Here is a 13542-nt window from a genome sequence, read left to right as displayed (position 1 = left end):
GAAACCATATTGTCAAGCAACAATGGTAAGCACTGTATCACAAATGTAGAGTCAATCGCAACTAGTTCACTACCATATTACATGTATATATAAAAGACAGTTACTAATGTCAGTAGAACAGAAGTGCACAATTGATGTTCTGATCTGCCACGGTCACTCTACCTGTGTAGGCAGAAGACTCCAGGTCTGCTTACTGCGGATAGCCCGGTCTACCAGGTCACCATCGCATATGCTATCAGCCGTTTTGCTCAGCAGTAGTAAGTGTTTCTTCATGTTCCCACTAAAATAACAAAGAACAATGATAAGACTACAGGCTAGCACAGAGAACATTATAAAACAGCCCAAAGTCCTCACCCTGACGCAGCTGGCTTCACATTGATATAATTTTCCTGAACAAAGAGAGGTGCAATCGAGTAGTCATGGAAGAAAAGGTCCAGCTTGTCTATAAGCGTCATGTGGGAATTGTCTCCATCACAACCAAACACTTTGCGTACAACATCAAAAGGACCCTGAAAACAATTACAATTAATGAATCACAAGTAAAGATTTTCTAAAGCCTAGTACACACAATGAGATTATCAGACGAATGATCGTCCCGATTTTTTTTTTTTGGCATGCTAGTCTCCATATTAAAAACAAATGGGTTACTAAAGTACGAAAATTCTCGTTTGACAGAATAAAAATTGGGAAGTGATGTAATTTATTTGTATTTTCGGACAAAAACTGTACATATTAAAACAAAAATCGTACGATCTGGTATTGTACAAGAAAAATTTGCATGTTTCTCCCTTCAGAAAATTTTGGACAAAAGCGGTGCACTTACAATCACTTGTACGAAAGCAGTATTTTTTTGTACGATATTCTGATCACGTATACGGGGCTTAAGGTTCACTCTGTAGCTTATACAAGCATTACCTGCCTCATGTTCAGCTTCAATTAAACAGCACTGCTAAAGAAAAGTATGGCATTTCTTCAAAGCTGAAAATATTTATCCACTTGTATAGAAATTACAAATTAAGATAACCACTAAAACTGAAAACTTTATCCCAACCAAACTATCACCAATTTGAAACCCGTTCAAGTTCAGAAGCTAAGCAACCTAAAATCCCACTTACTATTTTGATGTCCTTTCTGGCATTCTTAGCATTATTCTTTGCTTCATCATAAGTCAAGGCCTTATTACTGGCACTCCACATACTGAGGTTATGAAGAACCTTATGGAAAAAGATACAAAAGCCAAAGTTCTTTTAGCTACTGAAGATTGTAAAAAAAAAAAAAAAAAAAATTTTTTTTGTAGAAAGTCTCACCTGCCGAATGTCTTGGTTGGCCCCAAGTATAATTTCATTCATAGCTGGTGGTGGAATCTTCAATCCTTCCTTGAATGCCACAGACATCATAGCCCCCTGAATATTACAAGTCCCAAATGTTATACTGGCAACCAAATTCAAAAATAACAGATTTAAATTTCATGCATGATCAAGGGAAAAGGAGGTGGAAATCTGACCTTAATCTGCTCCACTCTGGGCCTCTGGAAGCGGAGGTCGAAGCAATAGTTAGCCAGTGACCGGATTTTAGGGTGATTTCGATCATTACACATACATATAATAGGGATCTTTGATTGTTTGATCAAAGAGATTAACTCCTGAAACAAAAAAAAAAAAAAAAGAAAAAAAAATAAGATGAAAACGATACATTTAGCTGTATACTGGTTCATAAACATCCTATGCAGAGTTGTCAGCTCTGTCTGCTGGAATACTGAATTCCACATATCTACAACCCATCTCTGTCCTACTCTGCAAACATTATTTTTTTTTCATGTAAACCAATGCTGCACTTTCTCAGGGGATGTAGTTTTGGGGCAATATGAGAAAGGAACTCAGCAGCTGCCCCTGCAATAATTTTAGAATCCTTGTGGTGACATCACAGGGAGTAATAAAATCTATAGCTATAGGTAAAAGGGAAAAGGAAAAAAAATAAAAGTAAAATAATGCTGGTGCACTATGTAGAGGGAAAGAATAGGCAAATTTGAATCCTAACCATTTAAGTCCTTTAACCACTTCCCGACCGCTGCCTGTACATTTACGTTGACACAATGGTGCGTGCAGGTACATCCCTTTAAAATTTGCCGCAGTGCCATCGCATGCTTGCCCCCTGTGGCGCGCACACCTGCCCGCCGCGAGCTCCGCAAGTGTGATCGCGGGCAAGTCCGCGGGGATCCCCGCGGTCGTCTCACGGAGAGGAAGAATGGGGAAATGCTGATATAAACAAGCATTTCCCTGTTCTGCCTAGGGACAGGACAATGATCACCGCTCCCTGTAAGGGAGCGGTGATCAGTGTTGTGTCACACATAGCCCCTCCCCCCCACAGTTAGAATCACTCCCTAGGACACACTTAAACCCTACAGCGCCTACTGTTAACCCATTCACATTGACACAGTAATCAATGCTGTATAAAATGTGAATGGTCCCAAAATAGCGCCAAAAGTGTCCGATGTGTCCATCATAATGTCGCAGTCACGATAAAAAAAAAAACGAAGATCGCCGCCATTACTAATAAAAGAAAAATATTAATAAAAATGCCATAAAACTATCCCCTATTTTGTAGACTTTAGCGCAAATCAATAAACGCTTATTGCGATTTTTTTTTGCAAAAATATGAAGAAGAATACATATCAGCCTAAACTGAGGAAAAAGAATGTTTTTTTATATATTTTTTGGGTATATTTATTATAGCAAAAAGTAAAAAATAATGTTTTTTTTTTAAAATTGTCACTTTTTTTGTTTATAGCGCAAAAAATAAACGCCACAGAGGTGATCAAATACCACCAAAAGAAAGCTCTATTTGTGGGGAAAAAAGGACGTCAATTTTGTTTGGGGGCCACGTCGCACGACCGCGCAATTGTCAGTTAAAGTGACGCAGTGCCAAATCGCAAAAAGTGCTCTGGTCTTTGGCCAGCCAAATGGTCCGGGGCTGAAGTGGTTAAAATAGACATTACCACCACAGCTGCTAACACATAAAACGGTAAAAAACAGGCACAAGGTCACAGTTTGTAGCTATTTTAAAGATCAGCAAAGTGTTATTATTTTTCAGGATTTATATAGCGCCAACACCTTGCAAAGTGCTTTACAACATGAGGGCAGACAGTACACTTACAATACAAATCAATACAAGAGGGATCAGAGGGCCCTGCTCGTTAGAGCTTACAATCTAGAAGGGAGGGTCAAGTGGAAACAAAAAGTAATAACTGGGGGGTGAGCTGATGGAGAAAATGAAAAAAACAGTTGTTAGATGTGGGTAGGATAGGCTTCTCTGAAGAGAAGGGTTTTTCAGGGACCATCTAAAAGCTAATAGAGTAGGAAATAAGCGGACAGATTGGGGTAGGGCATTCCATAGGATTGGAGAGTCTTTGGAAAAGTCCTGGAGGCGAGCGTGGGAGGAGGTGACGAGGGAGCTAGAGAGTAAAAGGTCTTGAGAGGAACGAAGAGAATGAGTAGGTTGGCATTTAGAGACTAGGCTAGTGATGTAGCTGGGGGCTAAATTGTGGATGGCTTTGTACGTAGTTGTTAGTATTTTGAATTTAATTCTTTGGCCAAGCAGAAGCCAGTGGAGAGATTGACAGAGAGGAGTAGCAGAGACAGAGCGATTGGTAAGGTGGATGAGTCTGGCAGCAGCATTCATGATGGATTGAAGAGGTGATAGGCTATGTAGAGGTAAGCCAATGAGAAGGCAGATGCAGTAGTCAAGGCGAGAGATGACCAGCGAGTGAATTAAGAGCTTTGTTGTGTCGTTGGTTAGAAAGGGGCGTATTTTGGAGATGTTGCGGAGGTTGAGGCGGCAGGATTTTGACAGTGATTGGACGTGGTTCTTAAAGGAGAGTTCAGAGTCCAGGACTACACCTAGAACCTTGGCATGTGGGGATGGGCTTATAGTTGTGCAATCAATTTTGACAGAGAGATCAGGGGAAGGGGCATATGGGGGAGGAAAAATTATAAGTTCGGTTTTGGATAGATTGAGTTTTAGGAAGTGGTGTGACATCCAGAATGATAGATCTGATAATAAATTAGTGATACATGAGGAGACAGAGGGAGCTGAAGCGTAGGGATAATCAACTACAATTGTGTTTTAAAGGTAAATTCCAATAACTGAAAGCATTGCTTGTGCAAGACAGGTAAGCTACTACTATGTAAAGCAAAATATCCAGGATGACTACTACTACTAAAAAGATCAACTATTGATACGGCTTTAATAGCAGCCAGCTACAAGTAATGCAAATCAGATATGTAACATTGTGATAAGACCAAAGTAATAGCTGCGTAGTCCTAGTTGAATGTGTAACATAGGGAGGCACTAATCAATAAGACTTACATTATAGCACAAACCAGTCCTATATGCACTCCACTAGAACAAACAGCAATGAATGACTCATTTTAGCAATTTATAATATTACAATATAGAATTAAATGCATGTTAAAATAATTTTGCCCTGCCCTATCATCCAAGGTTATTGGTCACAGGTACAGTTTCTACATGATCGCATGAGCTCCCCGCTAACTCTATGCCCTAAACCAGTGGTCATCAACCCTGTCCTCAGGGCCCACTAACAGGCCAGGTTTGCAAGATAACCGAAATACATCACAGGTGATATAATTTGCTGCTCAGTGATTGCAGTATTCTAGTCTGCATCTCCCCAAGACAATAATAAAACCTGGCCTGTTAGTGGGCCCTGAGGACAGGGTTGATGACCACTGCCCTAAACAGTGTATACTGGGTTTACTCCCAAGAGAATGAAGGACATTTTCATATCTTCCTACAGGAATCACTTTTTGTGATTAGAATGTTGATAGCTAGGATGTGGCTTGGGGTCTCTCCTTTAACAATACAAGAATGAGGGCAATTGCCTTATATGAAAAAAAGTTATACACACACACACACACACACACACACAAAATGCCTGGCTAAATGCCATAAGCGTTGGGATCGGTGGTTAGATCAAGTTTCCATCTGTGTGGATGATATGATGAGTATAGTGAATATTGTGCGTTTCGCAGTACCCCTCAATATATTTCATGTCTGACTGTATGTAGGTCTTTCCATTATTGTAGTTTTTTTTTAGTACGATATCTGCCTAGATTGTAGTATCGGTAGCGTATTGCAGGATTTTCCCCTCTATTTAGATACATGGTTGGTTCTTCATTGGTATTGACATTTTCCTTTATTATAATGTACTGGAGTTTACTGTACAGCTCCTAGTTTTGTAGGTTTCATTTTTTTTTGTTTTTGTTTTCATTAAAAGAGTCTTTTTTAAAAAAAACACACATTGTGCCCATTGGAGACAGGAATCTCTGCAATAGACTTGCCTGTACACCCCCTCTGTCTTCATTTCCTGCCATACCGTCCACTTCATCCATGATCAGAACATGCTTGTTCGTTACGGAATTGCTCGTCCCTGATAAAAGACAGACAACTGAAGTTACACTGTCAGAGAACAGTACATGGCATTACACATCAGATTAGAGAGTCTCTCGCTTTCTATCCAAAGCATAGAATCAAAATCCACCTATGCTCTCTCTTGCACAGATCAGACAAAGTTTAACTCTCCTAGTTTCCATTGCTATACTTTAACACAATCTCTAAATGAAAGCATGTGTATTCTATAGAGTAATATGCTTTACCTGAATAAAATCCTTTGATGCTGGTATTATTTAGCGATTCTGCCACCACTTCCTTCATGCTGTTTTTGCTGCGGGTGTCACTGGCATTTAGCTCCACGTAACTGTAGCCAAGCTCCTAATTCACAGAGGTGCCATTTTTTAGAGGGATCAAACACACCATCCCACACATTATCAGAAACATTACAATGACAGATCATGCTACTTAAAAGAACCCAGGACCATGCATTCACTATATCTGGTCTCCCACAGTACACAGAAATGCAATTATTTTAGTAAATATAAACTGCTAAATACCTTTTCTCATCAGCAGTATATAGCTGTCTTGTTACGTCTATCAGTTCCTGGTTAAGGCTAGTAGGAGCTTTCATTCTCCTCTGACTATCCTATGAGGCTGCAGAGCCCCTGATTCTCTGTCTGGGCAGTGCCGATTGGCCCTGTGCTGATCACATGCACTCTCCCAAGAATTAAAAAAAAAACGCTCTAGCAATACACACCAAACTGAGCATGTGCAGCTTGTCCCCTGGCCTCGGTTCTATCAGCAGATGGATTAGGGACAGTGAAAGAAGGTGGATCAGTGAAGACAGGATCAAACAGCCTTTTTTACACAATGCAGAGGATTAACCCCTTAGGGTCCACAGTGAGTATAACAAGTATGCTTTACTGCATATACAGACGGATTTTTACGGTTGTGGGTTTAGTAACCTCATGGAGGCCAAAGCAAGAAGTTCACATTTTATTGTAGACTTTCACAAACAATTACCACCCTTTCATTCCCTCCACCACTCTGTTCAGCTGCCACAAGAGAAAGCACTGCCTTGTGTAAGTTAGGAGTCAGCTCAAACAGGGCTATAGACTGCCTGGGTGATCGCATTGAATGACCAGCACTAATACACGGGCAAGCCACATACTCCTCCATAACTGCAAGTAACAGGTATTTACTTTAGCTCTCAGCACTGAATAGAGCAGAAGGAGGGTGATGTAGAATGATGTCAACACCTCCACTCCACTTTTATTCCCATACTTCGAAAACTCACAGAATACATCAGATTACATTATTAAAGTGGTTCTGAAGACTTAAGGTTTTTCATCTTAATGCATTCTATGCATTAAGGTGAAAACCACCTGTGCTGCAGCTCCCTCCCAGATCCCCCCCTTTTTTTAACCTGAGCCTAGTCGATCCAGCGATGTGCATGAGCGCAGTGGCTCCAGCCGCCCTCTCTCTCCTCCTTGGACAGATTGATGGCAGCATGAGCCATTGGATCCTGCTGCTGTCAATCAAATCCTGTGACACGGGAGCTGGGGGGCGGGGCCGAGTCCCGCTGTCTGTGTCAATGGACATAGGACTTGGAAGTGAGCATGTGCTGGTGCGCCCAGGGAAAGCAGATTTATGTGGGGGAACCCAATGAAGAGGAGGGGCCTGGAGCGCCAGCAGGGGACCCCAGAAGAAGAGGATTGGAGTCGATCTGTGCAAAACCATTGCACAGAGCAAGTATAGCATGTGTTATTTTTATAAAAAGAAAAGCCTGAAGGTTTACAACCACTTTAAGGTGACGTCTGTAAAAGACTAAGCACAAACCGTTTACCTCGCACACAAGCACTGATGTTGTGGTTTTGCCGACTCCTGGTGGACCAGATAACAGAGCTGCTTTAGATGAAGATCCGTCATCCTTCACTCCAAATTTGTTATATTTTGCTGAAATACAATTCCGTTGTGAGAAACCGCAAGTTAAAACAGAGGTGTTTTCTAAACTATGCTTAAAGTCCACATACACTGAAGAGAACTAGGTAGTATGGCTGCTTGCTTTGATGCAAACATATGGAAAAAAAAAAAATTCCAATCTAAAACTCCTAGGATGACAAAGTATCTATCGCCCCTATAGAATGAACCGACGCATACTTTTTGCTGTGTAAAGGTGCATGGTTATTAAGAAAACTTCAAGTTAAATGCAGCCGAACTAGTACAGGGACCTGCACCTTGAGGAATGTCCAAGGTACAGAAGAGAGGCTGAAGGACAGGGCCACGAAATGGTTATACAGGGGCCCCCACAGAAAAGCGTGGGAATCACTGATGCACTGGAAAGCGGTAGACATGCAAGTAAGCATCTCTGATCTCCACAGATGGAAAGTTGAAGGTGAGAAACTGAGGAGGCAGCAGGGAGCTAAACTTCCACTTTCCTCACCCATCTGAGGTCCAAGCGTTCAAAAAGATTAACAAACGTCCCCCCACTCTGGAGAGTGGAGGTGCACCTTCATGCAGAGGTAGGCTTGTCTGAGAATTTGGCAGGCTATGAGTTAGAACTTTCGCAGCCTCACTGCAAGTCATAATTTTCAAGTTTCCTGGAGTTCAGCTTTAAGCCTCCCCTGTATCCCTCCCATATTTTATTATACATTTATTCAGATCTTTACACCTGTCAATTACTGGGCTGAGATGGGGGTAAAAACGGTGGGGAAGCAGAGATACTGCGACAGAATGACTTTTGAACCATGAAGCTTAAAAGTGTAACTTAAGGCAAATCTATTTTGTTTAGTTTTGGATAAAGTGGAAAAGGATTATAACACCTGTGAGATTTTATTTTTACCTATGCCCCCATTTGGGAGATTTCCCCACTCTTAGTCCTCTTCACCTTTATCATTGAAAGTAAAAGAAAATCCCAAATTTTGGGCTGTCCCCAGAAAAATAATAGCGGGGAGTACGGGGACACTCGTACTGGTGACCTGTGTGTCCCCAAGGAACTCTTAATTTGCAGAGATTTCCTCTCACTTCCCGTTTGGCTAAGTGATATCAAGTCAAGGGAATTCTCTGCAATGGGACACAGAGGGCAAAAAAAAAAAAAAAAAAAACTCTGCTTGTTTTGTCTAGGGGTATACCAAAAGGCTATACTTACCAAATCGTCCGTAAAACCCCACTCCCCCACGTGCAGGATGGGCATGGACCATTCTGAAATCCCCTAGATAAAAATGAGCAATTAACCCATGCAGTGCAGGATACAGCCCCACTGCATGGAGAAAAATAAAAAGAGCTCTTCTTTAACAATTTATAGATGTTGACCGAAGAGTGGGAAACCAACTGTGGGAGGAGGGATGACCCAGATTTTTTTAAGCATTCCAGAATACTGTATGTGTGATATATATATCTATATATAAAAATAAAAACACACACACACACACACACACACACACACACACACACACAGACAGTATCTCACAAAAGTGAGTACACCCCTCACATTTTTGTAAATATTTTAGTATATCTTTTCATGTGACAACACTGAAGAAATTACACTTTGCTACAAAGTAGTGTGTACAGCTTTATAACAGTGCAATTTTGCTGTCCCCTAAAAACTCACACAGCCATTAATGTCTAAACCACTGGCAACAAAAGTGAGTACACCCCTAAGTGAAATTTTCCAAATTGGGCCCAATTAGCCATTTTCCCTCCCCAGCGTCACGTGACTTGTTAGCGTTACAAGTTCGTGTGTGAATGGGAAGCAGGTGTGTTACATTTAATCTCCCTCATACTGGTCATTGGAAGTTCAATATAGCACCTCATGGCAAAGAACTGTAAGGATCTTTAAAAAATAATTGTTGCTCTACAGAAAGATGGCCTAGGCTATAAGAAGATTTGCCAAGACCCTGAAACTGAGCTGCAGCATGGTGGCCAAGACCATACAGCGGTTGAACGGGCCTCGCCATGGTCGACCAAAGAAGTTGAGTGCACATGCTCAGCGTCATATCCAGAGGTTTTCTTTGGAAAACAGACATACGAGTGCTGCCAGCATTGCTGCAGAGGTTGAAGGGGTGGGGGGGTCAGCCTGTCAGTGCTCAGACCATATGCCGCACACTGCATCAAATTGGTCTGCATGGCTGTCGTCCCAGAAGGAAGCCTCTTCTAAAGATGATGCAAAAGAAAGCCCCCAAACAGTTTACTGAAGACAAGCAGACCAAGGACATGGATCACTGGAACCATGTCCTGTGGGCTGATGAGACCAAGATAAACCTATTTGGTTCAGATGGCGTCAAGCATGTGTGGCGGCAACCAGGAGAGGAGTACAAAGACAAGTGTGTCTTGCCTACAGTCAAGCATGGTGGTGAGAGTGTCATGGTCTGGGGCTGCATAAGTGCTGCCGCCACTGGGGAGCTACAGTTCATTGAGGGAACCATGAATGCCAACATGTACTGTGACATACTGAAGCAGAGCATGCTCCCCTCCCTTCTGAGACTGGGCCGCAGTCCATCATGATAATGACCCCAAACACACCTCCAAGACAACCGCTGCCTTGCTAAAAAAGCTGAGGGTAAAGGCCAAGCAGCTGAGGGTAAGGGTCAGGCATGTCTCCAGACCTAAACCCTATTGAGCATCTGTGGGACATCTTCAAATGGAAGGTGGAGGAGTGCAAGGTCTCCAACATCCACCCGCTCCGTGATGTCCTCATGGAGGAGTGGAAGAGGACTCCAGTGGCAACCTGTGAAGCTCTGGTGAACTCCTTGCCCAAGAGGGTTAAGGCAGTGCTAAAAAATAATGGTGGCCACACAAAATAGACACTTTGGGCACAATTTGGACATTTTCACTTAGGGGTGTACTCACCTTTGTTGCCAGCGGTTTAGACATTAATGGCTGTGTTGAGTTATTTGAGGGAACAACAAATTTACACTGTCATACAAGCTGTACACTCACTATTTTACATTGTAGCAAAGTGCCATTTCTTCATTGTCACATGTAAACTATAAATAAAATATATAAAATATTTACAAAAATGTGAAGGGTGTACTCACTTTTGTGAGATACTATATTATATATACATACACACACACCACAGAAGACAAAGTATACTAACCAACAGGTTTCTTGTCTCCAGAATGGTTTTTGTGCCAGTCTTTGAGCCATCTAAGCAGCTTATTAGTACAGCTCTGCTCTCCCTGCTGCCCTATGATTGCCTTTAGCGATGTTGGTCTGTATTTATCTACCCAGAGTAGACTCTCCGTCTTGCCACTAGGTTTTGCCGATTCCAGTGATCTGGCAGAGGCTGGCTTCTCCTGTTTTAGATTTGTCTTTATATAATCACTTGAAACCTCTGCATCAGTTGCTAGTTTCTTCCCCCGTGGCGATTCTCTTTTCTGTGGGGTCAATTTCCTCTTTACCGAGCTTTGTTTTTTCACTTCTGGCTCTTTTTCCTTTTCCGGGGTCTTTTCTACTTTCACTTTCACCTACACAGCAAGCAAATTCAAACTATCTTTTAATAATGGTGCAAATACACAACACTTATTTAAGGCACAGAGTAAAGTGCAGTAACCTATAGCAACCGATTCTTTTGAAAAGACCAAGAAAATAAAAATTCATAACTCACTAGTATCTGATGAGTTTGAGATTCTAACTACCTCTTGGTAGAATCTAGAAGCATGCATTCCATCTGACTGGTGATGTTGCTATTAAGGTGGTTGTTGCATAGTGGGAATAGTCCACGATCTAACAAATCCCCTCAACAAATGGGAAGATCAGCTGAGGAAGAGGAAGGTTCCTCGAAACACGTCCTGTGACCATGGACACCAGTTGGGCAATATCATCCATCGGCCATCGATATCTAAGAGTAAGCCAAGGCACACTGCGTGAGTCGGAAGGCCGGGCAGTTCCCCATTCAGCAGCCAGTGGCAGTGATCCAGACGCTGTGAGAATTGCAGTTCATCCATCCACTATGTGTGTGGGACTTGATCAATGGAGCAGGCTCTCTCTTACCCGGTTTCCACATGTGTCCATTTAGTCACTTTTGTGAGTATATATTTTAATTAATTTAAATAAATCGTATGGAACTTACTACACCAGAGTGGTTGCGCTGTCCCTCTTCCCCCTCCTGAATTTGTTTTCATACAGGTGGAATTCCCTCTTCTTGCTGGACAGCAGCACCCCTGGTTTGTTATAGGGCTACCCACTCCAATCCCCCCCCGTTTACTATTATTGTTTACCATATGTTGCATTAACATGGCTGAACAGTTGTGAACAAACCATTTATTTTACTTTTATCAGTGAGTGGGTGAGTGCTGTCAGCCAAACACTACTCCTAGCGCAAGGCATTAGGATTTTTAGCTTTGGGCTTTGGCAACTGGGGGGAAAAAAAAAAAAAGAGACTACCATAAGCCCTAGGGACCCTCATGCATCCCAGAAAGTTGAATTGCTCCTGCACCGGACACCAGAGTACCCGAAATTTCTCCTGTCAAAATCACGGTCTGGACAGTCAATATCACATTGTCCGAAAGCACCTACACCAACTGTTCCCTTGACAAGTGGTCATCCCAGTACCCCCACAGGAACATTTTCCCCAATGAACTCCTATGTTACACAGTCATACCTACCTCTGCTTCTGCTGCTATTACATACTTGGATTTTTTCCCCGGTAACGTGCGAATTAAATGAAACAGGCCATCCTCATCAATAACCTTTGTCCCAAAACTTTCTGCCTGCATACAGAAAATTTGCATCACAAATCATTTTACAGATCTTGCACCACAATTTACCTGAAGAATTTTTTTTAAAAAGAAAGATGTACAAAAGTATAAAAAAAAAAAAAAAAAAATGTATAAAAGGTTTACAATTATAAGCATATAAAAACAACATTGTAAAACAATGCAAGGCCGGGGAGGGGTCACCCTGAACTTACCTTGAGACTAGAATTACACCTAGTTCCCAAATGATATGGAATTTTAGGGGACAGTTCCTATTTGCATTTATAACGATGTCATAAGGGATAATCTCATTAACCGATGATTTCTACTGAGCTACAGTAGGCGAGGATAAGGATGGACTTAACAGTTATGGCTTTGGAAGTAAAAAAGTTCTTTGCAAGAATATTGTAGAATAGGGTGGTCAATATTCTTCATCAAGTATACCAAAGTTTACAAGGAAGGGCGAATTGCAGCAAGCCCAGTAACCATTTGCTGCCAAAAGTAATATATAACATGACAGCCCCAAATGAGATGCATGAAATCTGATGGGGTTCATTACATTGTTATACAGGATATGCAAGATAGGTAGGAAGAGGAGGGAGGAATTAAGAATTAGTGTTAGGCGTTGCTACCACTTTAATTTTTAAGTGATAGGAGTTTGTTCAATGGGGATTAAGTGTTAAATGTAACATACATTAATATATAGAAACACATTTGTTTCCGTTTGATATAAAAAAAAAAAAAAAAAAAAAAAAAAAAAAAAAAAAAAGGAGGCCTCAGTCTGCATATTTTTTTTACATTTTTCACACACATTAAAAATCAGCATATTTCACTAAAAAATTACTTAGAACCAGCAATCATTTTCTGAAAGCAGAGGCCTTGGAGAATAAAATGATGGTAGTTTCATTTTTTATGTCACGCAATATTTGTGCTGCCGTTTATAAAACACAAATTTTTAGGATAAAATAATAAAATGAATTTTAGTGCACACAAACACAATGCCCCATTTTGGTGAAATATAAAGGATAATGCTGTGTTCAGTAGATAGATACCAAACATGTCAAGACTCAAAATTGCAAGCACCCAAGAAATTGCATGAAATTTTAAAGGTCTTTACAGATTATTGGTGTAGAGTTCATCCTGAATGATGGCCCTAGGGTGACGATCATAGTAATAATGCACACATGCGGTGGTAATAAAAAATATATATACACACACACCCCTTTTTAAATGTTTTTCTTCATTTAACCATATTGCTATAACAAGCACCCTATATGATAGGTTTGGGCAGGTGACCGGTAATGTTTACGGAGACATCAGGAGTCAGCGGAAAGCATAGGTCTCGCTCTGTACCATAAAGGTGATCAGGCAGCTGTAGAGTCACCCAAATCACTTTTACTAGACAGGCAATAACAGGCTGTGAAAAAAAAAAAAA

At 41.3% G+C, this 13542-nt stretch overlaps 1 protein-coding gene across 1 annotated transcript in view; it reads right to left on the bottom strand.

Moving 5' to 3' along the window:
• The window catches only part of RFC1 (replication factor C subunit 1), a 90039-nt gene that overhangs the window by 17618 nt on the left and 58879 nt on the right, over positions 1-13542 (bottom strand). The window contains exons 12-21 of the mRNA XM_073608733.1: positions 12018-12122; positions 10508-10877; positions 7256-7365; positions 5673-5787; positions 5358-5446; positions 1505-1642; positions 1308-1403; positions 1116-1214; positions 355-509; positions 163-280 (exon numbers count right to left, since the gene is read on the bottom strand). Coding sequence (XP_073464834.1) covers positions 163-280; positions 355-509; positions 1116-1214; positions 1308-1403; positions 1505-1642; positions 5358-5446; positions 5673-5787; positions 7256-7365; positions 10508-10877; positions 12018-12122 — 1395 coding nt within the window. The remainder of the gene's footprint in view (positions 1-162; positions 281-354; positions 510-1115; positions 1215-1307; positions 1404-1504; positions 1643-5357; positions 5447-5672; positions 5788-7255; positions 7366-10507; positions 10878-12017; positions 12123-13542) is intronic.

The sequence above is a fragment of the Aquarana catesbeiana genome, linkage group LG01, assembly GCF_042186555.1.
Source record: "Aquarana catesbeiana isolate 2022-GZ linkage group LG01, ASM4218655v1, whole genome shotgun sequence".
NCBI lineage: Eukaryota > Metazoa > Chordata > Amphibia > Anura > Ranidae > Aquarana > Aquarana catesbeiana.
This window is presented reverse-complemented; position numbering and strand designations above follow the sequence as displayed.